Genomic DNA, 26,927 nt, shown 5'->3' with positions numbered 1-26,927 from the left:
ACCCAGTTAGAATATTCTTTGTCACAACTCAATTGAATATGCAATGTCTTCCCTAATTGCTATTCATGGGATATAAATGTGGGGGGAAATAAAATATGAGAGCTTGGTATGGGTGTCACATTCAAAATCTTCTTATGGGCAAAAATACCCCTGTTATATACAGAAAGCTAAGAGTTTCTTTTTAGTCCAATTGATGCTCTCACAGTTAAGTTGTCCACTTTTGTAATTTCTAGAAATGAATTTGCAAAGCAAAGCAAATGGAGCTGAGCTCCTGACATCTTTGTACATTTAACCAATTTTTTTTTTCAGTCTGCTTCTAATTGTTCTCATTTTCGGATGCTCTAATATACCATAATTAGGGGGGGAAAAGGTTTTATAAATAAAAAGAAACATTACTTTTCTAATAGTGAAATTAATTTAATTTACCCTTAAAAAAAAGAAAAGTAGGCAAAAAGAATCCATAGTTACAGACACAATTGCCGATCCATTCTAGTTGTCTTAGTGAATGTGTTGCACATTAGGAGTGCCCACAAACTTGCATAGCTTAGTTCTAATCAGATCTGTTGTATTTAAATTATATTAAAAGGGATTTAAGATTAAATTCAGGGGTTTTGCTATGCAATACGAAACTCAGTTCAATTCAAGGACTGATTTTTTTTAAAAAAATGCCTTTTCTGCTAATCAGAGAATTAAAATAGCAAGTCTTTTTTTGCCAGGTAAATACTTTTTTTGTAGATACCAATCCAAAAATGAAGGGAGATGGGTGATGGCTATGCTTATTCAATCAAGCTTGCCTGCTATAAAGAAAAAAAGAATTTTCTAGTGATCTTAACATTTTATGAAGGATAAGGTTTTTTGATAACCCCTCATTTCAAGAGAAAGTAAAGAATATGAACTTTTTTGAGTGAATTATGAAACTAATGCTTTTTCTCATTTTTTCTACTGATTTTCTGAAGGCAGAAAAATGATTATGAGATTGAATCTTAATATAGCTTGCGATTGTACTCTGAACACATTATTTTTAGAAAGAAGAAAAGTGAATACACACTGAGAACTATAAAATATTTTCTACCTATTCTTGTAAGGATCTAGTGCTGGTCCTTAAGCCCATGAATTCTCACAGCACAAGATTTGAAAATATAACCTAAATCACTTGTGTATTTCTCAATGCATTAAAAAGCATTGTCTCCTTAGCAGAACCCTGGGGAAATTACAGCTCTCAGTGCCACTGCTGATCAGATCCTCATTGTTTTATGCTCTAATATTTTCATGTTCTTTCTTCCCTTCAGCTTTGCAATTGCAATGCATAGGGAATGGTGGATATTCCATTATGTTAAAGATGGATTACTGAATTTCTGTGTGTTGTGGAACCTTTTGTTTCACTTGTAGCAGGAAGGAAGTGGTTGCTTGTTGAACTACTGGAAGAACTTAGAATAATTTTTTTTTCAAGACAATGAAAGGACTTTAAAACTGCCTGATTTTTAAATAGCAGCATTTAAATTTAATTACATTTTTCAACTGTTGAAATAAATGTTGTACTGTTTAGTTTAAAAAGAGAAGCATTGAGAAAGACTGTCTCTTGTTATGAGTGTTGCTGTTTTGCCACCTATGTAAAACAGCAAAGAGAGGAAACAGCCAGAAATACTTAGAAGAGCATTTCTACATCTCATTTGACTGGTGATCTTGAGGTTCTGAGACCCCCATATATGTTAAATCTCAATATCTGAGATATAAACAGGCTCTGTACACTAGGTCTGAGAGCAGTCACAGAAGTTTGATTGGCAAGCCAAGTTATGCCAGGTCAGAAGAAATAAACCATTTTTATGGCCTTTGAGAGATTCATAACAGAACTTAGTGCACTGAAGAACACAATTATTTTAATGGATCTCAATATATATTTGTGGGTTTTAATTCCTGTCCATATATAATTGTTACCTCAGCTTGTTCTTGGACATAATTTTTTTTACCACGTATCTTAGAACTAGATCTTTAATGGAAGCAAAACAAATGTTTGATTTGTATTATTTTTACTGTGGAAGTCCTAGTTCCTATTATTGGAACTATAAGACTATTTTCAGTCTGCTCTAAATTTCAATGTAAGATAAAGCTGGATGTGAAGCAAGAATCATACTCTCATATATTTGAGAGTTTGAGCAATATGGTCTAGAAAATACAAAGAAAAATATTCTAATTGCCTCCCTTTCTTCCACAAGCACTCATGCACATACAAACCATGATTTAAACAGGATAAATCTGATGGCCTTTATCTGGAAAAAAGATTATTATAATGGAGCTTCTGAATCATAGGAATCATGGAATGAAAAGGGGATTGTTGAAAAGTTACTGTATTTCTAAAATGGTTTCAAATTATGTCATAAGGCAAGAAGGCTAAAGGAAATAAAATGCAATCTTTTGGGGGCCTTGTAGCAAATCATTTTCTAAATCATTAAGTGATGTTTCATGATTCTAGTCCTGAGTCATGGTATCAGTAAAAATTATATTGTTTGGTGCCTACAACAATAAACTGAGGTTCCAGATTGCCAGTCCTATCCTGGGCTGCAGCAATCTGCATCCTGGTCTTCCATTGAAAGAGGCATGGCAGCAGAAAGAAGATCCCACCCGGAGTACTGCAGTGAACTCTGATGCTTCAAGCACAAGAGAGGCATGGCTCTGTTAAAGTGGGTCCAGAGGAGGACTACAAAGTAAACAGCAGGCTGGAGCACTTCTGCTGTGAAAAGTTGGGATTTAGCCTAAATGAGAAGGTTTCAGGAAGTCCTTATTGTACCCTTTCAGTATTTAAGAGGGTATTTTTTTTAAGAAGAGAAGAGACTTTTTACAGAGACCTTTAGTGAGAAAAGTCAGGAGTTTTAAAACAAAAGATGATGGATTTAGATTGAACATAAGGAACATAAGATGAGGGTGGTGAGACACTGAAACAAGAAAAGTTGTGAATGCCTAATCCCTGAAGGTCTTCGAAGTCAAATTAGATGGCACTTTTAGCAATCTGATCTACTGAAATATGCCCATGCCCATGACAGGGAAGTTGGAACAAGATGAAGTTTAAAGGGCCTTTCCAACAAAACTCATGGCAGGCTAGTCTAGTCTGAGAAGGGGATTTTGTAATTGAATCAGTAGTTATACACACCATGATTCTGGAGGAATGTACAAAAAGCCTAAATGAAAGTTTTAAGTTAGCTAAATGTGAGCTCTCCTAGCATTTGAGTGATTGCCTGCTCAGTTCTCTGCTAATGCATTTTTCTGTAAAGCAGTTATTTCCATGTTTAAGTGTTATAGAAGTATGTGGCACTTGAAAAGTCAATAAGTCACTCTAGTGTTTATGTAGGATGGAAAATACATTTGAACCCTTACAACAAGGTAGCAGATAATTAATTACATTTCTTTTGTGATTTACAATCTTTTCTTATCAGCAGAAAATATACTGCACAAATAAATGCCAAATGGCTATATGAAAAAAATTCAAAGTTCAAGTATTTGATTGCTGCCAGTATTGGAATGAAATCTTTTTCTCAGATTTCCTTTACGTTTTATTTCAGGCTCTCACTAGAGTTTTTGTCTGCAGTGAAATGGAATGTCAGTTTGTAAAGCTCAGTAGCAAACAAGTCTTTGGGCAATACACTCGTAAAAAGAGCTTTCTATTGCAAGGTGTGATATCAGGATTTGTTGGCAGTATTTGTTAGTCATGACTACTGAATAATGAATTGCTCTGTTAAATCAGGTGTTATTGCACATATCAAAAGATCAGAGTATAATTATATATATTATATATTATATTAGTATAATTAATATTTATACTAAAACTATAAAACTTATTTCCTGAGTGGCCTGTAAATCATAATATCATAGTCACATGGATTACCTGACCAATGGTTTATGAGTCATCTATAGGATTTATACCAGAAAATAAAAGCAGAATATGTTAAAATTTTATACCTTATTTTCTAAAATAACAAATAGCAAAACAAACAGTTTTACTCTGCTCATATGCAAGTGCTCTCACTAACTGACTGACCTTCAAATTTATGCTGATCTGCTTCAGGCACAATTTCTCCTCTTACTAAAACAAATGCTGGAACAAATCCCCAAATTCTGTGTGTTTCATTTGCCTTATTTACAACAGGCAAAAAGCATATGCTTTTCTTAATAAAGAGTAACTCAAATTTTAAAGACTAATTTTTTTTTTCATTTACAATCCAAATGACAGTAAGGGATGCTGTCTACCAACCTATGGAGCCCTCACAGAGCTGGCTGGTGGCATTGCAAAACCTCTCTCAATGATTTTGGGGTGATCTTGGGAGTCTAGGGAGGTCCCAGCAGACTCAAAGCTGGTGAACATTGTCCCAGTTTTCAAGAAGGACAAGAAGGACCCCAGAAAATACAGGCCTGTCACTCTTACTTCAGTACCTGGTATAGTTATGGAGAATCTTACTCTGGGGGTAATGAGAAACACCTGAAAGACAACACAGTCACTGGTCACAGCCAGCAGTTCTTCATGAGGGGAAAGTCCTGCTTATCAAACCTGCTTTCCTTTCATGACAAGACAACTCTTTAGTGAACCAAGGGAAGTCGGTTGATGTGATCTTGTCAGATTTCAGCAAAGTTCTTGGTATAGTTTCTTACAGGATCCTTCTGGTCAAAACATCCCTCACTCAGCTGGATAAACACATCATGTGATGGGTGAGCAACTGGCTCATGGATTGAGCACAAAGGGTGACAGTGATTGGGGTGACACCAAACTGGGGACCTGTCACTAATGGGGTCCCACAGGGCTCCATCAGGCCCTTTGCTCTCCCACATCTTTGTAGGTGACCTGGAGGCAGGACTGGAAGGGATACTGAGAAATCTGGCAGATGAAAGAAAACTGGGAAGAGCTGTTGACTCTCAGAGGTCCTGCAGAAAGGCCTCAGCAAATTAAAAGACTGGGCAATCCCCAACCATATGAAGTTCTTCAAGGGAAAGCGCTTGATTGTGCACCTGGAATGCACCAATCCTGATGAATGGGCAGGCTGGGTAAGGATGCTGGAAAGCAGTGCCACAGAAAGTGACCTGGGCATCCTGGTCGATGGCGAGCTGGATCTGCTCTGCACTGTGGTAGCCCTACCTCAGGTGCTGGGGGGCAGTTTTGGTCACTGTAATATAAGCAAGATATTAAATTATTGGAGAGAATCCAAAGGAGGGCAACAAAGATGGTGAAGGCCTTGAGGAGAACCTATGAGGAGCAGCTGAGGGCACTTGGTCTCTATTCTATTTTTAATGTAATTTGCTAAATACATTTTTATATAGTTAATATTTGAGTCGTAATATAGAACTCTTCAGGGTCCTGTACTCTTAAGTAATCTTTCTACTATTTTGTATAAAGATTTTGATAATAATAACATTATCTGTATTAGTAATACACAAATGAGAGCAGGAGTAATAATAGCATTAAAAATTAATGAGCCATTACTAGATTTAGCACAAAATTTAATGAACCACAATTTAGGGAAAATAAACCTTTTCGTATTTCCTTTCAGTTGCAATTAATTTTTATTCTTACGTTTTTAATTAATTTTCTTAATTGTTCTTTTTATTTGAGAGAAAGGTGATCTGATTTTTTAGAGGATTTCAGAATATTTCTAGTACCTCTACTTATTTTCCAATTTTCTAACATTACAAACACTGAAGGAATTAGGGAAAATAAGCAGGGCATCTCAATGTAAATCTTCTTTTTATTGCACAGCATGACTGTAATTAGCAATGAATAAAAACCTTATTGACAGTAGTTGTACTTCAGTGAAGCAATTAAGTACAACTTCACTTTAAGTAAGAACAAGTATATCTAAAATATATGTTCAGCTTAATCTTGCTGAAATGGCTCATTTAAACAATCAATTTCAGAATAATAAGTATACACTTCTAAGATGAACGTGCTCATATTGTAAAGGTTAACTTTGAAAAAAGTAGCAAAATACTTGGTTCAAAAACATGTTCATCGTGTTCTCTTGCTGTATTTTAAGGGCATGGACTTTACAACACATGTGGGTGAAGCACACTGGTATTATTATTCTTGTTTGAACTTTCTTGTGACAGATGTATTCCTTATTTGGAAATTGAGTGCTCAAAAAGAGCAGGGTACTCGTCTTTTTAACATCTATTTTTTTAATGGCATTTACTTACTATTCAATCTATGTGAAGTTGTTTATAATATATAAATAATTCTGCAAAACATTTATATAAAACAGTCTTTTTATTGCTTCATGTGGAACTGCTTGCATTATCTTTATATCTTAGTAAATGTTATTATGAAAACTCCTTCTGAATTTTCATCACACTGATTTTTATGAATTAAAAGTGTTTCATTGAATAATATTTTGATGTGCTCGAAAACACGAAACCCAACATGAATTAAAGCAATTTTTTGTATGGTGATATATATAAAAGGTATATATATATATATATATAGGTATTTGTAAATTTTTTTATTTTTATGGTGCTCTGTTGTGTTAAAGTCATTAATGAATTCTTTTAAGTTTTTAGGTCAGGTGATCTTTTGGACATAGTATAATATATATTCAAAATCCAATGGATTATGAAAATCTTGTATTTCATAAAGTTTTAAAGAACTAATGACTTTGTTTTACATTACCAAAATATTTTTGCATGTTGCAAGTGGATATTTTATTAATCTCTGAATTATTGGAGCTTGACATTTCAGTGTTTACCTATTATTGAATGCATTACTGATTTTATATTAATGTGTATTTCCTGTATTGAGAGCTGATTAAGCAATAAAAAATACTTCTGTTCTCTTCCAGCTTATGAGTTACAGAACTGCCCTGATCCTCCTCCTTTTTTGAATGGCTATATAGTCAACTCAGATTACAGCGTGGGACAGTCAGTATCATTTGAATGTTACCCTGGATATGTTTTGAGGGGGCAGCCTGTTCTCACTTGTCAACATGGAATCAACAGAAATTGGAACTATCATTTCCCCAGATGTGAAGGTAACTCTTTGGTAGTACCTTTGCTTCAGAGCTCACAATGCATTCTGATTTTTGTTTACTTGTTTGTGTGCCTGTACATAATGCAGCTTTTGTTGAAGTACAGTGCCTTTATCCTAATGTGTTGTCTAAGCAGATAAAGGCAGAATATTATGTGCTTTTATGAATAATAATTTTTATGAATCATGTTCCTCAACAGTGATTTATTGTTCCTGTTAATATCTGTCAGTTGTATTGATTATGAGAACTTGTGATAGTGCCAGAAATTATCTTAAACTCTATGTGAATGACTATTTCAAGAAGATACCTTTATTCAAAAACAGTTAGGTTATGGAGACACCTTTATCAATGTTTTGAAAGAAAATACAAAGTTATTCATGCTAAAAGTTCACTATAAACATATATGTAATATTTTTCTTCATATTAAACATATGGTAAAGTTTTAAAATATCAATTAAAAATTGATATAAAAGTGTGAAGTGTCGGTGGTTTTAGATTTTGTTAGAGACCTAGCTAGTTCAACACCTCATATTTATATTTTAATGATATAGATGCAGTACCAAAGGGCATGCAGCCTCCTGTCTTTTCTTACTAATTTTTACTCCCTAGAGAAGAATATTTCCTAAAATTCGTGAAGGTGTACAATAGGAGAAGCAGATTTTTATGGCAAAAATAATAATTTTCTATTTTCTTAGATGAAACAACAGTAAATAATGTATGTTCGGTTTGAAGTGACATGCAAGAAGCAAATTAATATTTATAATGATGTGAAGACAGTGTCATTCTTACTTTTTCCTGTCCCCTCATCCATAGTTTTAATTCAGTGGTTTTATCTTCACTTTTTAACTCAAAGAAGGCACTCCTCTGCTGCTGACATTTCTGTAATTCACTATGTACATTTGGCCTGGTTCCTGTGCATGTGAATCCTACCTTCCAAGCTACCCACAGTCATCTGCATCTCCTCCAAACAGCTGAGGCCTGAATGCATGGAACTCTATTGTGTGTGCAGCTGTGTACATTTATAGGTACCATTTCTGACTAAACAGCAGGTTGCTTTCTGTTTTAACTGAGCATTAAGAGTTTTCTTTCTCTCACTTAGCACACTACTTGCTTTGTGGAAAAATTCATCTGTGTACATTAAAGCTCCACCTAGTACTGCTGAAATTATTATGATGATATATTAATGTTTTTTTTCTGCAGGAAAAACAAATTATTACTCTGACTGTTGTAATTTGACAGTGGATCTGAGAGAGAAACCAGTGAAATAATGAAATAATTTTTCTAGCTATGACCAGTTTCGTAGAAATTTGAATCAAAAAACTTTCTGCAGAAGATTGCATGTATTTTAGAAGTCTGAGAATCTGTATATGGGAGAAAATTAGATTAATTTCTGCTCAAATAATCATAGCAGAATCATGTCATATAGTCATGCTCTAAGACTTTACTCCTGTGCAATCAAGTTGTTCTAGTGATTTACCATAGATGTCTTGGGATGGTGTATGTGATTGTCAGTAAATTGCTAACTGTGTTTGGGTAGCTTTGGGTGGAATTTTAAAAATGTTTACTGTGTTTCCATACACAGTGTAATTAGGTGTAAATAGATATGAGAACAAATAGTGTGGCATTCATTCATTTATAAACCAACATGTGGTCTACTGTTACCAATTGATAGTTTAGAAGATTTGATTATACACTTACTCATTTCAAAAATCTATGTTTCTTCATGCCTGTCATTCAAACTGTAGCATAATGACATCATTAATTTAGAGTGATTTGTTTATTCACACTAAAGGTCTCTTTATCTTGTGTGAAATCCAACCAGTTATTTATGTTTAATTTTATGTTTTATGTGATTTTTAAAGATTTTTGGATAAAGCCTAGCAACAGCTGGATGTATTATTTACTCTACTAGAGTTTTGATACCAGTGACACTTTTTTTCTGACAAAATTTATTGATCTTTCGTGGCTAACAATCATATAAGAGGAATTAGACTGTCTTTATTGAGATACAATCAATCTTGAGATACAATCATTCCTTCTTGAGTGTTGGAGAATAATGAAGGGAAATTAAAAAAAGTGTGCAATCATTAACACCATTAATAAAGCTGTCAAAAATATAGTAAACTCAAAATATATTTAAATATAAAAATTTAATCATAAAAAATCCTGTATATTAATTAGAAATTAATATTAGTCACAAGGCTTATATTTCCCTGTAGCATAATTGTCAAAGGAGTCTTAGTTGTAAACATGGAGTACTGTGGATGTGGAGAGAACAGAGTAGATTTCTGAGGCCAGACAAAGGGACCATGGCATGAATGTAGGAGTTTAGGAAATGGCAAAAAGTGGGCTTGAGTTGCATTTTCATCAGAATTCCTAGAGCTGATAGACAGTGTCAGATGCCCTTGGCCTCTACATGCAACCAGGAATCAGACAGATACAACCAACTCTTCATTTCCTGAGCTGGTTTCATTTGTTGGCCTCTAAAGAGTCATGTCTCAGGAGCCAGTGCCTTTCTGTTCAGAATCACAGAATCACAAACTGGGTCAGGTTGGAAGGGACCACAGTGGTCCCTTCATCTTGTCCATCCTCCTGCTCAAGCAGAATCATCCTGGAGCGCATTGCACAGGACTGCATCCAGACAGAAAATGTGCTAAATGCATCAGTTAGTACTGATATGAATGAAGAAAGTGAAGTGGTTAAAACTTCCTTAGCCTGTCCTATAAATCCAGTTTATTAAAAGAACTCCTCTAAGAAGGGCTACTCATCAACTACCCAGATGACCTTCTACCACAACAGTATAGCAGCTTTGCACCATACAGAAAATGAGATATCCTTCTGCATTTCTCAATCCTCCTTCCTTTTTATTTTTTCCTTTCCTGTTTTTTTTTTTTTTTTCCCCTATTTCCTTTTATCAATTTTTTCTGTTTTCATTTTCTATCACTTGTTAAGTTGAAAAAGAAATGAAAAAGGTCTGGAGGAGAGTCACAGGAACACTGACAATAATAACATAAGCTTAATGGTGAAAGCTAATGAGAAATGTTCTAGAGCAAGGCTGAGTGCCCATAAATGAGATTAAGGTCTCATTCTAATGAGCGAGACTCACTAATTTATGTTAATGGCCGTATGTCTACTTGGAGATTTTCATCCACATGTAGTCACTTCTTCCAAACTGATACTCAAAAGAGCACATTATGACATATTTGCTACCATTGAATAAAGTCAACCTTTTTACAGCTATGATTTGGCTACAGACTTCATTCAGCAAGTGTGGGCAAATTTGTGTCTGTATGTCCATTTTACTTGTCATAAGGATAATTAGCATACAATCTGCAAATGAAACACCATTAAAAATGACTCAAACCTGTCAGAAATAAATCATAATGGTTTTGGATTAGTGAAGAAATAGTTTTTCCAGAATTTTATTCCAATTCAGTTAGAGTTCAGTTGGATGGAAACATGTAAGAACTGTTTGCCTATTTGTTTTTTAATCATGAATACAAACAAAAGGAACCCCTTTTAAAATGGTGTGTGGATCTAGTTTCAAGAATTATATGCAAACAATATTACCAGAAGATTTTGATGAATTTTAAGAAATGACAATTAAAAGACATAAGCGTAAATTACTCTTAGAAATGTCAATATTTATTTGAAAAGCAACTAACCAAGGAAAAGGCAGTCTTTAAGACTTAGGTTGTCTTGTTTTGTCTTCTGGAGCTTTAAGAATTTTGAAGCATTTTGATATTCCACTTGTAACAAGAAAAACTATTTTCTACTACTAATTTTGTTTTTTCATTTGTTTTCTTTTCAGCTCCTTGTGGCTATAATGTAACTGCTCAGAATGGTACAGTTTATTCCCCAGGATTTCCAGATGAATACCCAAATTCCAAGGACTGTACTTGGTTAATTATTGTATCTCCAGGCCATGGGATTTATATCAACTTTACCTTACTTCAGACTGAACCTGTGAATGACTACATTGCAGTTTGGTATGTCATTTTTTGAAACAAAAGTGATTCTGGTTGATTTATCAAATCTCACTGTCCCAAGCTACAGATTTTCTTAGCATTGGTCCTTAGGTTGTCATATGAGCTGAAGAGCAGCATAAAACAACTTCTAAGGTTATCTGAAAAACAAATATTTATCACTGTCTGAACTCTGTAAGAATGCTGTTCCAGAAGTACTTTGAAGCTCAAACTCAGTTATCAATCAGATCATGTTTGAATCTCTCTTCTCTAAGTTTAGGCCATGTAAGGTCAAAGTGCTGTAATAATCTACATTACGTTGAATTATGCATTCCATGAACATACAGGCAATATATGTTAGTTTTTGCAAAACTTTCTGACATCTTTAGACATTAACTAATTTAGGCATTAAGTAAGATTTTCTTAAATTTTCTTAATATGCTTGATAGACATACTTTTTATATTTTCTAACCCAGAATTTCAGGCCTTGTACCTCCATGTCTTTAATCTTCATAGTGTATGTTCCTCTTCTCTGAATTTGTCTTTTTGTCCTCACAAAACCATTCAGCTTGTAACCTCATCTGAAGGAAGAGGCCTTAGAGCTGTCTAAATCCTTGCATAAGGATTTACTGCACTCAAGAGCTGCTCCAATCTCCCAGCTAGTCCACTATTCCTGTAGCTCTTGGTGAGGTTTGTTCAGACAGTTAATTTATGGAGATTCACAGCTGTTTCTGAGCAGCCATTTGGTTGCCTCTAGTATTTGCATTACCTGTAAACCCAAAATACATCATAGATTGTCTTCTCTGGCAGGTTGTATGTATATAATGTTTGGCTTTTCAATGATACAACTGTAATGAGTAAATATCCCTCCAGTTGAAAGACAGCGAAAGGTCAAAAGCTAACAGCTTTGAGAGACATTATAGATAATCTCAAGCCTTCTAAAATAACATATTGCAAAAGGTTTCTCATTCAGTTTAGATTCATTACATGCAATATACAAAATAACCAGAAATAAGTGTTGTAGAACTCAAAAAGTACTTCAGTGATAAAAGTGGGGAGTTTTGTTTCTTTATTCATTCTGACTGTTCAGGCCTGGATGTTCTACATTATGATACTGGAAGTGAATGAAATGTGATGTTGCTGGAGTTTGTTTCTCTTAGGGTGTCTTATCCTACTGTTGAGAAACACAAAATACATTTTTTTCCCCTATTTTTTTCCCTATTTTCTTTTTTCCCCTTTGAACATGTTTTTTAATCTTTGGAATTTATTTAACTGGCAGAATAACTTGCAGTTTCCGTGACTCTGTGTTTTAATCATGAGTTGAAGACTTGTAGTACCTGGGTCAAAATGTTAGAAAAAAACCAGCATTACAAGACTTCTATTTTTAATTTTTTTTTCTACATCTGATATGTACATGAAAATTTTTGGCAGGAACACACATTGAAAATTTCTTACCAGCACTAGATGTCTTCTCCATATAAATATAAAAACTATTTCAAAGTAGACTGGTCTTTAAAAAAATATCATATCTGAAGTTGGAAAGAGTATTCTCTGTTGCTAGAAATAAATAAAAAAATAGAAGAAACTAATTTTAAATCATTAGGAAGACCATTTTTTAACAAAAATTTAAATTGCTCTCCAGAGAAAAGAGACTGTTAATTTGAGTGTTAAGAACATTAGTTTTCAGCTGACTTTTTCATGTTTTACTTTTCAGGGATGGTCCTGACCATAATTCACCTCAGCTAGGAGTTTTCAGTGGGAACACAGCTCTGGAAACAGCTTACAGTTCTACCAATCAAGTCCTCCTCAAATTTCACAGTGATTTTTCAACAGGAGGATTCTTTGTCCTCAATTTTCATGGTCAGTTTTCTTTATATAATTTGGATCTAATTACCACAATTATTTAGTGAATTTTAAAAATATTTCTTAACTTTGTGTTTACTGATTTACCAGGACTCATGGGTTTGCTGGTGTGTTTTGTTTTGTTTTGTTTTTTTGGTTGGTTGGTTGGGAGTTTTTTTGGTTGTTTTTTTAATAACAGTATTTATGAGATTTTTTAAATTACATATTAAAAAAATCCTAAGAATGTTAATTTGGGGCTTTTAATAAGCTCTGTTCTATCTTTAGTGTTAACCATTACCATCTAATATTAAGCTCTTACTCTTTTAATTACTTTGGCCTATTAATTCAATAAGATGTAACTTTCTTGACTAAAATTGTTCTCCAGCTGACCATGCCGAGGGCTTATGGTCAGAAAAGTTTCTGGGGTGCTGTGGTAGGTTTGAACAATAGCATAAAGAGTGATATGTAGCAAAATACTTTGTTCTAAGTTTTATTCAGCACTAGAGGTGATGAAAATTAGGCATCTAACTCAGAATTGAAAAGCTGAACTATAATTCTAGCCCTAATTTGGGCTATGTCACCCAAAATATATATAATAAATGGAAGATTATGAGCCTTCTATACTCTAAATCAAAAATATACAATGTATTAATTCACAGAGACCAAAGTAAATGTCACAGAAAGAGAATACCTGAGAAACCTGTTTGTATGGGGAAGGCCATATGGAATTGTTTCTCAGAATCTGAAATGTTTCTCTTGTCTGTTGTTTACTCCTAAAACGAGGTCGTGATACATGATCACCAACTACACTTAACCTGAGAAGCAAAATCTAAACTGGATAGGACTATCAAGTTGTCCAGAGAATTTTATTCTGATGGTAAATTAGTTCCACAAAGGGGAGAGTTTTTCTTTAGTATGTGCACTCTCATCACTTTATTTCTGTTTTGAATTTTTTAGTCCAAAAGGGCTTCTTCAATTCTTGTAGGCCTTTTATTCCATTTTAGAAAGGCAGTCATTTTAGTGGTCACCTTTTTTTATGAGATTGCTCACAATTTATTGTAACAGATTTGAAAAGCAGCAAAAGACTGTTCAAAGAGTCACAGAATTATAGTGTAAAGGGACCTTAAAGATAATCTAGTTCCAACCCCCCTTCCATGGACAGGAACATCTTCCATTGAACCAGTTTTAGACCTGTATGATTTCTGAGATCCACAGCTTCTCTGGGCAACCTGTTCCAGTGTCTCACCACACTCATGTCATGTAATTACATTTAACTTGGAAATTGTTGTAACTGAGAGACCACAAGGTTCAGTGCAGCTCTCATAATTTGGGAAGTGCGAGTATGACATTAATTTTCTGTAAAATACTCCTTAACACACCAGTATTTAATTTTTTTCACTTAAATTTCCAGCTTATCAGCTCAGGAAGTGCCAGCCTCCACCTACAGTTCCACATGCAGATTTATTTACAGAAGATGATGACTTTGAAATCGGTAAAATTATAGTATTTCTTTCTCTTTCTTCTGTTTTCATTTGAATTCTAGTTAAACTAAGCTTTTTCATCTTCCTCCTGAGATTTTGATATACTTCTGTTTTAAGGATTTTTGGAGGTGTAACTTTTTTTTTCAATACATTTTTCAGGAGATTTTGTGAAGTATAGGTGCCATCCTGGTTTCACGCTTGTTGGGCAAGATATATTAACCTGCAAACTGAATGCACAGTTGCAGTTTGAAGGATCCTCTCCATCCTGTGAAGGTAAATAAATACTTGCATGGCGTGTATATCATTAATATTCATCCTACATAAAGCATCTAATTTTAGGAACTGTCATTTTGTTGATGCTCAAAAGAAAATTTTCCATTTAGTTCTTTAATATTGAAGAAATGCACATGTTTTTTATATATTTGGCCCTAAGAATTTTATGTAGAAATTTTATTCTTTAGAACCAATGAGAAGTGGTTTTAACTATTTGATTTCACTGACATACTGATTTCTAAAATTAATTTTAAATATTCTATATTGTTTCAAACCAAGGATTTCTTTTTATTTTTGAATAATACTAAAAATGTAAATTTAAATTAAGCTTTCAAAATAAAAGAAGAAAATATTCTTTGTGCTTTGACAAATATGGTGACATTGTATAACAGAGTCACATGGAAAAGCTGTTTTAAAATAATATGTGACAAATTAAAATTCTTCAAAGTATTAAAAATATTTAAACTATTTATATTGCATTCATAATTAGAGCATTTCAAACAAGGAACTAAAAATATTAATATGGATGATATTTAGATGCACATTTTTATATAATGTCCTCATCTTCATGGAAAACAAGTTTATCTTGGAATTTTGTAATCAGTCTTTAAAACTCTATTTTTCAAAATATGTTATTTGCTGTTTTTTCTTTATTTTATTTCATTTTTGTAAACAGTGTATGGCAAAAAGGTTTTGAAATGTTGAAAAAGTGATCAGGAAAGCATTTGTAGAATTTTATCCTGAAGTACATCAAAATTTTTGGGGAAAAAAGTTACTGATGAGATGCTGTCATTAAAATGTAAGGAAATCAAAAAGTGAACAGAATTTTTCTATTCTGCATTATACAAGTTTGACTTTGATCTATAATATGTAATTGTAGATGGAGTATCTTCCATATCATGAGGTAAAAACATCCATATGCACAAGAGGTAGTGCTGGAAGCACAACAATTATTGTGACACTTTAATAATATCTGTATGTGTATCTTCCTTCCTATTACCCCGGTTCTCTACTTTCATGTTTTAAAAATTAATAAAGGATTCATATTATAAACTATTATTTTATTGATGCCATAATATGTTTTATGCATAATATATTTTTCTGCATGAACACACATACTTGAGGGAAAGTGTTCTTTTTTTCCTCCGCTTTTTGAACTGTGCATACAATTAGCTGGGATCTGCCGTGGGTTCAGACATTGGATTCCACATCTTTTTTTTTTTTTGAGTGGAAAAGAATCATTATTCATTTCAGGACCCTCACCATAAAACATGCAGAATTAATGGGAATATTGTGTACTTCTATATCTTTCTTCATAGGATATCTGAATACTTATTAATGTTTCTGATTTCTTTAATCAATGTATTTCTCTGTTACGAATGTAATATTTTAATAAGATGATTGTACTGCAAATCCAGACTTCATTTTTTAGTTAACAGTAACAGCAGTAACTTGAACTGAACAGTTATAAAGAGATATTAGGAGCTTCTCATAAGGGTTAGCCATCCATAACAATTCCTGCAGATGCCGTGCAAACTGCTGTGCTTTCTCTGGCTGTATCCTGTGAATGTGACAAAACTTTCTTACAAGGATGACATCAAAAGAAATAATCTGATAATGACAAATTCAAGTGCCATCGAGTGATTCAGGGACAGTACACAATAGAACTGGAGGTATTAGAGTTAGATCTGGTACTGTTTTTTTGGACAGACATAAGGGAGGAATTTTTCAGGTATATTGGGATGCACCTGATTTCCTTCCTTTGGCCAAGCTGTATCTTTATATAAATTTAATTTTCCTTTCTGGAAAGTATAATTACTTGGTTTTATTTCTATCCCAGCCTCCCCAGTATTACTACAGAGATAAATGTTGAATGTATTTCGCATTTTATTTTATAACCCTAGCTTATATTTATGAATCATACAAAATATTGCTAGATCATTTAAAAGTTGTGCTTTTAATGACTGTCTTTATAGTGTTTATTCGTAGATAAATATTTGAAAGTACAGATGTTGCACTAGGTATGTCTAAGTATCTGAAAGGGGGATATATTTATTTCAGCATCAGACCAGAAATTCTGTATACCAGAACATATACACAGTGCTCCATATCTAGCACTGGCCACTAATGATTTTTTAGTGAAGGATAGAAAATTATTGCAAACATTCAGTTAATTAAGGTCTCAATATAAGTGTAGCTAAACCACTCTTAAGCTAGCAATATTCTTTATTTTTGAATCCTGTAGGGCAGTTTCTTCAGTAGAATTATTTAGTCCTACTTTGAACCCATGTAAATGCCTTAAATCCACAAATTTTTGTGCAAGAATTTACATAATTTATTTATTTAATATGTGAAGTTATTTCTCTGTCTGCTTTAAACTTGGCACCTGCTGTTTTCACTTCATGTCATCCCGTTCTTAAGGAGAAAAAAAATCAGTAACAAGTTGTTTTCTATTCACCATACTTATGGCATGATTCTATAGACCAGAAGATATGTAATATCTTTAATCATTCTTCCCATCCTTCTCAATAGCCTATTCTATTCTATTCTATTCTATTCTATTCTATTCTATTCTATTCTATTCTATTCTATTCTATTCTATTCTATTCTATTCTATTCTATTCTATTCTATTCTATTCTATTCTTTCATTTCTTTAGGATTGATGCAAAATAGAATTGCATTTATATGAACTTATATTGTTTTAACCTCATAGGCTTGGAAAAAATGCTACTTGCTATGCATTTTGCATATTGTATTTCAAACTAATTTTTGAACTGTCTTCTCATATTTCTACATTTCACATATAATTTGCAATTATTCATATTGTCTTTGTTTAGATCAGCTTCATATTCCTTACAGTTACGAGAACACTTTCCATTTTTTCATAGAACTGTGCCACTATGTTGTAGTAGTCAAAAAATATAATTACATGATAGAGGGCCAAGTTCTAGGATATTATATATGAGTCTAATAGCATATCTGACAGACAAGAAAAATCAGACTGCATGACTACTTCATCATTCTCAATAAATGACCTTCAGAGCAGCTATACTCAAACACATAAGAGTTTTTTTACAGCTCCTTCTCCCTTCCTGTCTGAGGATAGACTTTCTCAGGATGTTGGGTATGATGTTAACTTGCCAGCTATTTTCTAACATGCAGAGCACTAGGCACCCCTACAGAACATGCTGTTGGTGTGAATGGGTTTATTCTTAACAGTAGTTGTGATTTGTGTTTCTACACGTGGAGCTGCTGCTTGCATTCTATCCCTTCATCCCTTTGCTAGAAATTTCTTTCATTTTTTAGTTGCTGTTAGGAAAGTGTGGAGATGTAAATTAAAGCATGATGAGCATTGTGACAGCAAGAAATGTTCCTGAACTGGTCACAAAAATTGAGATACTAGTTAAACCGATAATGGGTATCCAGTGTAAGGTAAAAAGACTTAAATTAGAGGGGTAGTGTGATTATATTGTCCCAGTGTGGTGATAATATTCATGAACAAAAAGCAAAATCAAAGACGAGGATATCAGAAGTAGTATTAGAGTTAAGGAGCTTGGTCAGGCCTTCCCCAAAAAACCTAAATAATGGCTTTTGGAGAAAAGCCATGTTAGGGAATGTGTTCCACAAAACTAGAATGTGATGAAAATGTTATGCTGCCATGCAGAATTAATTACCCTTCTCATGACTACCCCACTGCACACAATTATATGTGACTGTATAACATAAAGATAGTTGTCTCTTCCTGTTGTTTTTCTGTAAGCATTGCCTCTGTGCATGAATTTATGCAAGTTTAGCAAATAACATTATTTGGAACTTACATGTGCAACAATGTTATTAAAAATGAATGTAAAATAGATTACTCATGTCCTCCAATATGCCTAAAGCATGTTTTTAGTATTTATTCCTGTTATAATCCCAAACTATTTTACAGTAGCTTCTTTTAAAATTCATGTGATTTACTTATAAATAATTGATAATTAAATATATTGTGGGGCTGAAACATCTAATCTATTTTGTGGATCATATTTTCTCGATGGGTAAACTTCACATCAATTCGTAAACTTCTAAATGTGTGGGTAGTTGAGTCAACCTGTAAATTAACTGACAGAAGAGAGTCCATGAGGAATCAAATATGTTGATGTTTTAGTTGACTTACAAATAAAAGAAACAGTGTTTAGAGTAGAAAGAATACTGTGGTGGGTTGACCTCAGCTGGTCACCAGGTGCCCGCCAAGCCACTCTATCACTCCCCTTCTCAGTGAGACAGGAGAAGGAAATAAGATGGATAGAAACTTCTAGGTCATGATAAGGCAATTTACTAAAGCAAAAGTAAAAGGTTGCATGCACAAGAAGAGAAAAAAAGCCAAACATTTTGTTCTCTACTTTCCATCAGCAGGCAATGTTCAGACACTTCCTGGGAAGCAGGACTTCAGCACATGTAGCTGCTGTAAATAATGAGTGCACCCTTTTCTTCCTCCTGCATTTTAGCCTTTATTGCTGAGCCAATGTCATATTGTGTGGAATATCCCTTTGGTCAGTTTGGGTCAGCTGTCTAGTCCCCTCCCAAGACCTTGCCCACCCCCAGCCTACTGGGAGATGGTTGTGCAGAATGTTGGAGAGACAGCGCTGATGCTGTGCCAGCACTGCTCAGCAGCAGTGAAAATTCTGCTGCATTATGAATTCCTTTGTAGCTACCAATATAAAGCACAGAACTGTGGGGGGTTGATGTGGGCAAAAATAACTCCATTTCTGCTAGACCCAACACAAATATGTATGCCTCAACCAGAGCACTTTTATTTAGAAGTATTCTATTTTTAAATGTTAGACTAAAAGGGGAGAGCTAATATTACAGAAAAAATAACTCAAAATAGCAGATTTTTTTTAACCTGTTGTGTGTGTGGTGAATAGCAGATAATAACACAGTTGAGTTTACTTTTATTCAAATTATAGATATTAGGTGTGGTACTTAAAAATGGATGTGCCTTTTGTTTTAAGGAACGAGGTGAAGCAATCTTACTCTCTCAGTATTTCAGTTTTATATCTTTGGACATATGAATCTTGTAAAATTTAAATCTTGTTAAGTGTAGCTTCACCCTAGAGATTAAGTTCTGTAATCAGAAGCAAAGCTATACTGGAAAGGAATTGGTGAGGAATTCATCAGGGTGCATAAAGAGCCAATAAAGGCTGCCAAGGTGAGCAGTGCCAACATAACCCCGTGGTACAGCCAGCTTCCCAGACTGCAAAGGGGCAGTGCACAGTCTGCCTGCCCCTGTCCCTGAGCTACTCCAGAGCTGTTCCTCTCATAAGTCCCTGTGGTACATCTGCTATGAGCAGCTTAGACTGGAAGGGACCTCTTGTCCAATGAGTCTTGGCCATGGGAAGTAAATCTTGGCAATAGGAAGACCTAAAGCTGGAGCTCAGTGTTTAAAAACATTTGGTCACTACTGTCCTAGCACAAAAGAGGTACTGAGCTATTTACATGTTAGAAGGACATAACAGTTTTGATTTTATTTGAATTTTCTGCTCTAGGAATATGCTGGTTTTGTCTCAGTACCACAGAGGAATATACCATACCTCCTTTTACCCTTAGCATCACTATCTGTACTGATTTGTATTAGAGAGGTACTTTTTTTCCCCCACAAACATTATTTCTCCTTTTTAGAAATTGTTTTGTTAGTAAAATTCTGAAGTTCAATAAGAGAATACAATAGAATATGTGGAGGAAAGAATTCTGACAGCAGTCCTGCTGATGTCTTTTCAGTTCTAAAAGCAGACAAAAAGTCAGACACAGTGATAAAAATGCAGTTACCTATATAAAGGATCCTTTATGGTGCATAACATGTTTGAATACATGCCAAAAATGCACTGAAGATGCACACGGTAACAAAGTGGGCACAATTTTTCACAAATTAATATAACTGAGAAAAATCCCCAGTTAGAGACACAAGCAATGAGGTAATTCCTCCTTGGTTTGACCCTTTTTTGAAGCCCCTCCTTTAGATATTAACTAAACTTTGTTTATGAGAACGTGTCTCGGGAAGCTATATTAACCATGGTTCCCAGAGAATTTAACCTTGGAACCCAGGGGACTGGAGTCTCTAAGAATGTGTTCTGTCTTTCTTTCTAACAGAGTAGGTGAAATGCTAGCTACATATGTAGTTATACAATAATAGGCTACAGAGCTACAAATATATAAAGGATATATAAAAGCAAAAAGGCAAAAATCAGTTTGGCATCACTGCATTGATCTGTTTCTTGTGTACATGTGATGATGTGTTCAAGGAAATACTCTGACCTTTAAGCTGTTGATTTTTAATATTCACTCACCAAAGAAATGTTCTTAATTACAAAGCAAGATCATACTTTTCCTCAATTATGAGAGAATGACATGAGGAAACATCTGCAAAAGGCACATTTTCCCCTGTGGGGAGTAAATTACTTTCAGGTCCCTTAAGATTTGGCAAGGAATAAGAAAACTAAGAGCAGTTTTCCTCTGTTATTGATAACTTTTACCTGCTTTAGAAAGTAAACTTTTTGTTGTTATTTTTTCAAACCTAGTAAATAAGCTATTTCCGTGTCTCTTTTCTTCATTTTTTGTCTCTAATGTCTTTACAAGAAAACCTAGATAATCTAAGAGCAAAGCAGCTGAAATAAAAAGGCAGGAAAAGTAATTTATGTGGGTTTTTTATTCTTTCCTCTCCCCTCCACAATTTCCTACTGCTGTGTTGTTTATTTTTTTTTTGTTTCGTTTTTGTGGGTTTTTGGGTTTTGTTTTTTTTTGCAGACCATTCTTACCAGTTTTTCTCTGGAGCACTGCCACAGGTTTCTGAGATGATCAGTCAGTGTCTGTGCTGTGTGTGTCTTTCTTCCTGTTCCATGACAGTTCTTTTATCCTAAAAGAAACTAAGATTTTTCACTTCTCTGAATTGTTGACTTTTCTCGATATTTTCATTTCATTCCTTCCCTGACTCCATTTTTTAAAAATGCTTGCAGTGTATTTCTTGAGTTAGTGAACAATATCTCAGACTTAGTGACAGTGTTCTGGGCATCACTATGCACTGATCTCAGGCTTTTCAAAATGTAATTTTGAATCTTGTTCTTAGCTGATAATCTTCCATCCAAGATTCAAAAACTTCCTATGCTGGAGTAAGTAAAGAGAGTCAATTCAGCGAGTTCTTAAGAAGATACTTAGAGGGCATGTCTCTGAAAATTATACCTGTGCTAACTTAGCTGGAAGAGCACCCATATAAAGGAGGCAATAATAGCCTTTTAAATTAACCCAGTTGTAAACTTCTCTGGAGGAATTGTACTATTACACTTCCCAAGTAATGAGATCATCAGGCCTTAGTCTTGTCTGGACTGTATCTGTGTAACATCCAAATTTTGTTTGCAAACCTCAAATCTGAATGACTACTACACAATTAGTTTCATGAGTAATTTGACCAATGGTTATTTTTGTAACTCCCTGAAATGCTGAGGAAAAGCAAGTAATATAAGACATTTGTATCCTTAAGATCTGTGCTGGTAGTGTTTAGATATGGCATGTTTACCACTACAGATGTACTTCCTACACTCCCATATCCCATTGCAAATGACCCATACATTGCAACTTCTTGTTTGTCACGTTTAGTTGATTATAGCCTTTTCTAAATCAGTTTATCTAGAGAGGTGACAATTTTCCAGTATCTAGGTGTGAAGAGTCTGAGAGCATCACTTATTTCTCCAGGATACTTGCAATTTATGACTTTGAAGCCAGGCTTTTAATTCTCAAGTTGGTCTAGTAGATGTTATAATTTCTAAAAAACATTTCAAGTCAGCCAATACTGGATCAGTAAAAACCACCTTTTCTCTACTTAAAATAGGAAGGAATCCCTATTCTTTCTGTAGCATAAGGAATGATACTCTAGGAGTTGTGGAACTGTGTTGTATCAGCTACTCTTCATCACTGATGTGCACTTTTATTCATGTCTGACAGGAAACGCTGTGGGGAAAATAATTGTTATATATCTGATGATATTTTTCTACCTGATATTTTCTTTGAGAATTTTACAATGTTTACCAAATTTATTCTTGTTTTATTTTGAAGAATAGAGTAAGTCAAAGTAGCAGTGTGTTTCATTTTAGAGAATGAGGGGAAGCTACTGCCATTAAACACATGCAATGCTATATTCTTAGCCAGAAGTTTGTGTGAAATTTCTGGGTGTAATTTTACTACAGGTGTTTCTATCTCAAGAGGCAATCCCTGGATTATTGTCAAAAGAATTCTTACTGCTTTATGTACCATAGTCCCATGGGCTTTCACTCTCCTGGGATCTTCTATGAAATATGGCTTTGCCTCTAAGCTGCAGCCAGTGCTGTCAAATGATAGCAGAAAGGGATGTATGCCCATGAAAAACTATTTGTTTACTATCTTTTCCCCAACCCAGATCATGTTCTCCTTCTTGCTGGCCTATTGTCACTTGCATATTACACCCCTCCTTTTCACTGGCTGATATTTTTCTCTCTGGCTGAAGAAAATTTTTCTCTGCAACTGAACCTAAATTTCAGTTCCAAGTTTGCAAAAGGCCTTCTGAGGGAAATGGTCCAGTTTTTAATGTTTGTTTCTGATATTTATGTGTGGATTTTCTCCTGTAGTATACTTTTTCTGCTGATCACTTTTCCTTTTTTTTTGTTTTTCACCTTTCATATAAAAATAATAAAACCTTTATTTAAATTCTTGAGCACTGTTACAGATGATTGCCAGGAATGCATTTCTGTCAAGATATGTTTGTGAATCTTGCACAAAAAAATTTGTTAAAATGAACACATGTTATGAAACTGTGGATAAAATGTATCAGACTTCAACAGGAAACAGATTTGAAAAAATGAGTCCTCCGTGAGAGGCAAAATGTTAAAGAAAAAAAGTCACTAAAAAAACTTCCAAATCAAACCAGTGTTTAGGATATAAAATTTACAGTATTTTAATATACTATACTCCTTTCAGTATGCAGAGTTCATAAATGCTTATGAATACCTGGTGAAATTTAAAGTTCAGACTTTAAATAACAGAAGTAGCTGCTAAGAAGGTATTACTTGGATGACTTGGAGCATTCTCTATCCAAAATGAGTACTTTACTTGTGTTCTTCCAAATGATCTGGTGTGTCTAGATGTTTCAATAAGTTGCCATGTTCACGTAACAGGCTTCATTCTTAAAGTTGGGTCATCTTTTGTAAGATCTCAAACAGAATACAATTTCCAAATAAAATATTTTACTGGTACTTTTACCTCACCTGTGTGAATGATTGCACCAACATATGTGAATTCTTTGACTGAAACTATTCTGGGCTCTAACATATTTCTTTCTGGACAGATGATTTACTTTACTTTATAATTAATAAATTAATATAATGTTTCCAAAATGCAAGGTTTATGACTGTGGTCCTGTTTCCATGCATTATTCTAGGGAACTTTTCTCCCCTTCCATCTCGAATATGCTTTTAACATGTTTTCATTTAGAAACTGGCCCTGAAGCGTGCATTTTCTGGAGAAGAAGCACTTTGTTTCATTGCTATTCTTAGTGTTCTTTTTGTGTCCTTTTTAGCACAATGTCCAGCAAATGAAATTCGTACAGAATCATCAGGAGTGATCCTCAGTCCAGGTTATCCAGACACCTACCCCAACTCTCAGACATGTTCTTGGACTATTAAGGTTGAGCCAGGATATAACATCTCCATTTTTGTAGAAATGTTTCAAAGTGAAAAACAATTTGATGAGCTGGAGGTATTTGATGGTAAGAGAGATTTAAATTCTATCTAATTATACAAGAACAAATACTGGGTGGAGTGGGCCTTGATTTCCAAATGTGGTGATATATCTGAAACTTAAACAGTAATTCAGAATTCCTATTGCTTTTACCTTAAATCAAATCTATTAGCCAATTAAAGTTTTTGTAGATGTAATGAGGACAGAGAAGATTTTAAATTTTCTTAGGTATTGTTACAAGAAGAGCAGCAACGGCTGCAGCTTCCCTAGGAAAGTCACATAGTTTTCTGTTTCCTGGGAAATGTATGGAGGTGACTGACAGGAGAAGTTAGCATGCTGGTCTGTAATGGTTCATTTATGGTGCAGAAGTATTTTGGGGATATAATTACATTTGGCCAAATGAATGAAATTATTTAAGTCTAAATACTGAAATTTGAGTTCAAATAGCCTGTATGCTTTCTCCATAGCATAGCAGACCAGTGCTGTTCACTGTTTAAATATACCACTGCTGAAGTGTTCAACCATCTGTTTTGGGACAAAGAGCAGAGAAATGACCAAAACTCATTTTCTAGTGTTGTTACCTCTCAAAGGGCCCTACTTAATTCTTATTTTCTACTTCATCCTGAACTTATTGGGACTTACTATGTTCTCATAATTGACAAAGACAACTAGTGTCTGATTGTTCTTAAACAGATTTTTATTCAATTGGAGACCATTATCATATCTTCTTCCTTCATTAACCAAGAATATATGATAAGTATGATAGGAACGATGAATATTCACTATGGGAGTTTCACAGCATGAAAAAAATATTAAAAGGTCACATTTTTTGAGGTATCTTGTTCTAAGTATTCTTCTGAAGGATTAATGTCTAAAATTGCTAAATTTTTTACAGTTTATGGTAGAAACATCCTAAAAAAGATCCACAATATTTTTACTGCTTTTAAAAATGCCACTTCATTAGCGTATTTTTTCTTCATAACATGTACACTGGTCCATGTTAGGTTAGTGCAGAAAATAATTGCAAAAAATCTATTAAAACTGGCTTTTCCTCCATTCCATTTTTTATCAATGACAATATGGAACATTACTGGAAATTTTCTAGTGGTCTGATCACTTTGTTTTCTTTTGGTAAATTCTGTTGAAACAGCGTAATTTTCCTGATGCATAATTTTGTTTTCTTTCCAGTGAATTTAAATGTAATGAAACCACATTATCAATAATAGATCTGAGAGAAGAACTAATGTCATTCCTACATGCTAAAGCATTTTAATTTCATGGCATGAAATAATATTTTTACAAATTCATCTCTACTGCAGCTCTGCAGAAGTAATTTTTTTTACCACCTACCAGCAACTTTAAGTGAAAAAGATAATGGCATATTTATGACCTCTCAACTACAGTGCCATGTGGAGATTCCTGAGCTAGCTCTCAACACGTTGATATTCAGATATGGCCCATTGCAGTGCCTTGCAGAGATACTCGTTTGTGTCCCTGTGGCCACATTAGCAATGTGCTTTGCTAGACTTATTAGTTGTACATCTCAGCCTGAGTTTTTGGGGCAGAAGGCAGTGCTGATGTGGCTGTACTGCTTCCAGTGATGGCTGTAACTCAGACTCAGTGTTGCTGCATTTTGTAACAAATGCATGTCATATTGTGGGGCCTTGTGTGGTCCAAAACAGTTACTTCATCTAGGTTAGTAGAATTGCACTGATCTGTCTATAGCAGGTAAAGATACACCACCAGACTTTATGCAGAAACTGTATAGAGATTTGCAAGACACATTTTAGAGAATTAGGGAGGCTAAGGCAGCTTTGGCATGCAAACCACTGCAGGGATTACACCTATCTGACTGCACTGTACATTATGGGGCTTCAGCATCTGGGTGATGATCAAGATAAGCAGCCAGTCAGTAAAGTCACACTGGTCACCTGGGAACAACAAGCTCATCATTACCAATCATACCCTTAGGAAATCCTATCTGGATTCTAAACCAGAGAAGCCGTAAATGTTACATTAACATAATTATTAAAATATTTTGAACTTGAAAATACTGCATTCAGGCTATTTACACTGAATAGTATTAATGTAATACAGAAAATATTATTTTTTTTCTCTCTGAAATAAACCCAATCTAATCTATCACTGAAAATAGAAGGAAATGCCAACATTTATCTAATATTCAAGAGAATATCGTATAACAGATCACCACACTGGACATTGAGTGTGTTGAGTATTTCCTTATATAAATAAACTCTGGAATAATAATTAAATAAATGTCACAGTAAAGAACAACTGAGTCATGCTGCAGATCTTCCTGAACACCCTCTAAGAGCTGACTTCTAGGTAAGGTATAGAAACTGAAACTCAACTCCAGGAAAAAAAAAGCAATCTGAAATACATTGAATCAATCCTCTGATCCCCTAAAGAATAAAAAATCTGGTGTGGCATATGCTGCTGCAAAATAATTTCATGATCACTAATAAGGATTCTCACCTTATTTTAGATAGTAGGTCTTTATTTGTAGAAGTCCAGTTTTTAGTCCCTTGAGAATTTAAAAGAACATTTACATTCCAAACTGTAAAAAGTGTATTAAACAGATTTACAAAATCCAAAGTGAAGCACA

The 26,927-nt window shown here is 34.2% G+C and overlaps 1 protein-coding gene across 1 annotated transcript in view; it reads left to right on the top strand.

Annotated features, from left to right (window-relative positions):
- The window catches only part of CSMD1 (CUB and Sushi multiple domains 1), a 1,037,656-nt gene that overhangs the window by 917,944 nt on the left and 92,785 nt on the right, over nucleotides 1-26,927 (top strand). The window contains exons 42-47 of the mRNA XM_056488498.1: nucleotides 6,813-7,001; nucleotides 10,810-10,987; nucleotides 12,678-12,823; nucleotides 14,217-14,297; nucleotides 14,446-14,559; nucleotides 24,141-24,329. Of these exons, the coding sequence (XP_056344473.1) occupies nucleotides 6,813-7,001; nucleotides 10,810-10,987; nucleotides 12,678-12,823; nucleotides 14,217-14,297; nucleotides 14,446-14,559; nucleotides 24,141-24,329 (897 nt within the window). The remainder of the gene's footprint in view (nucleotides 1-6,812; nucleotides 7,002-10,809; nucleotides 10,988-12,677; nucleotides 12,824-14,216; nucleotides 14,298-14,445; nucleotides 14,560-24,140; nucleotides 24,330-26,927) is intronic.

The sequence above is a fragment of the Oenanthe melanoleuca genome, chromosome 3 (genome assembly GCF_029582105.1).
Source record: "Oenanthe melanoleuca isolate GR-GAL-2019-014 chromosome 3, OMel1.0, whole genome shotgun sequence".
NCBI lineage: Eukaryota > Metazoa > Chordata > Aves > Passeriformes > Muscicapidae > Oenanthe > Oenanthe melanoleuca.
The sequence above is the reverse complement of the archived record's forward strand: the minus strand, read 5'-3'. Positions and strand labels throughout refer to the sequence as shown.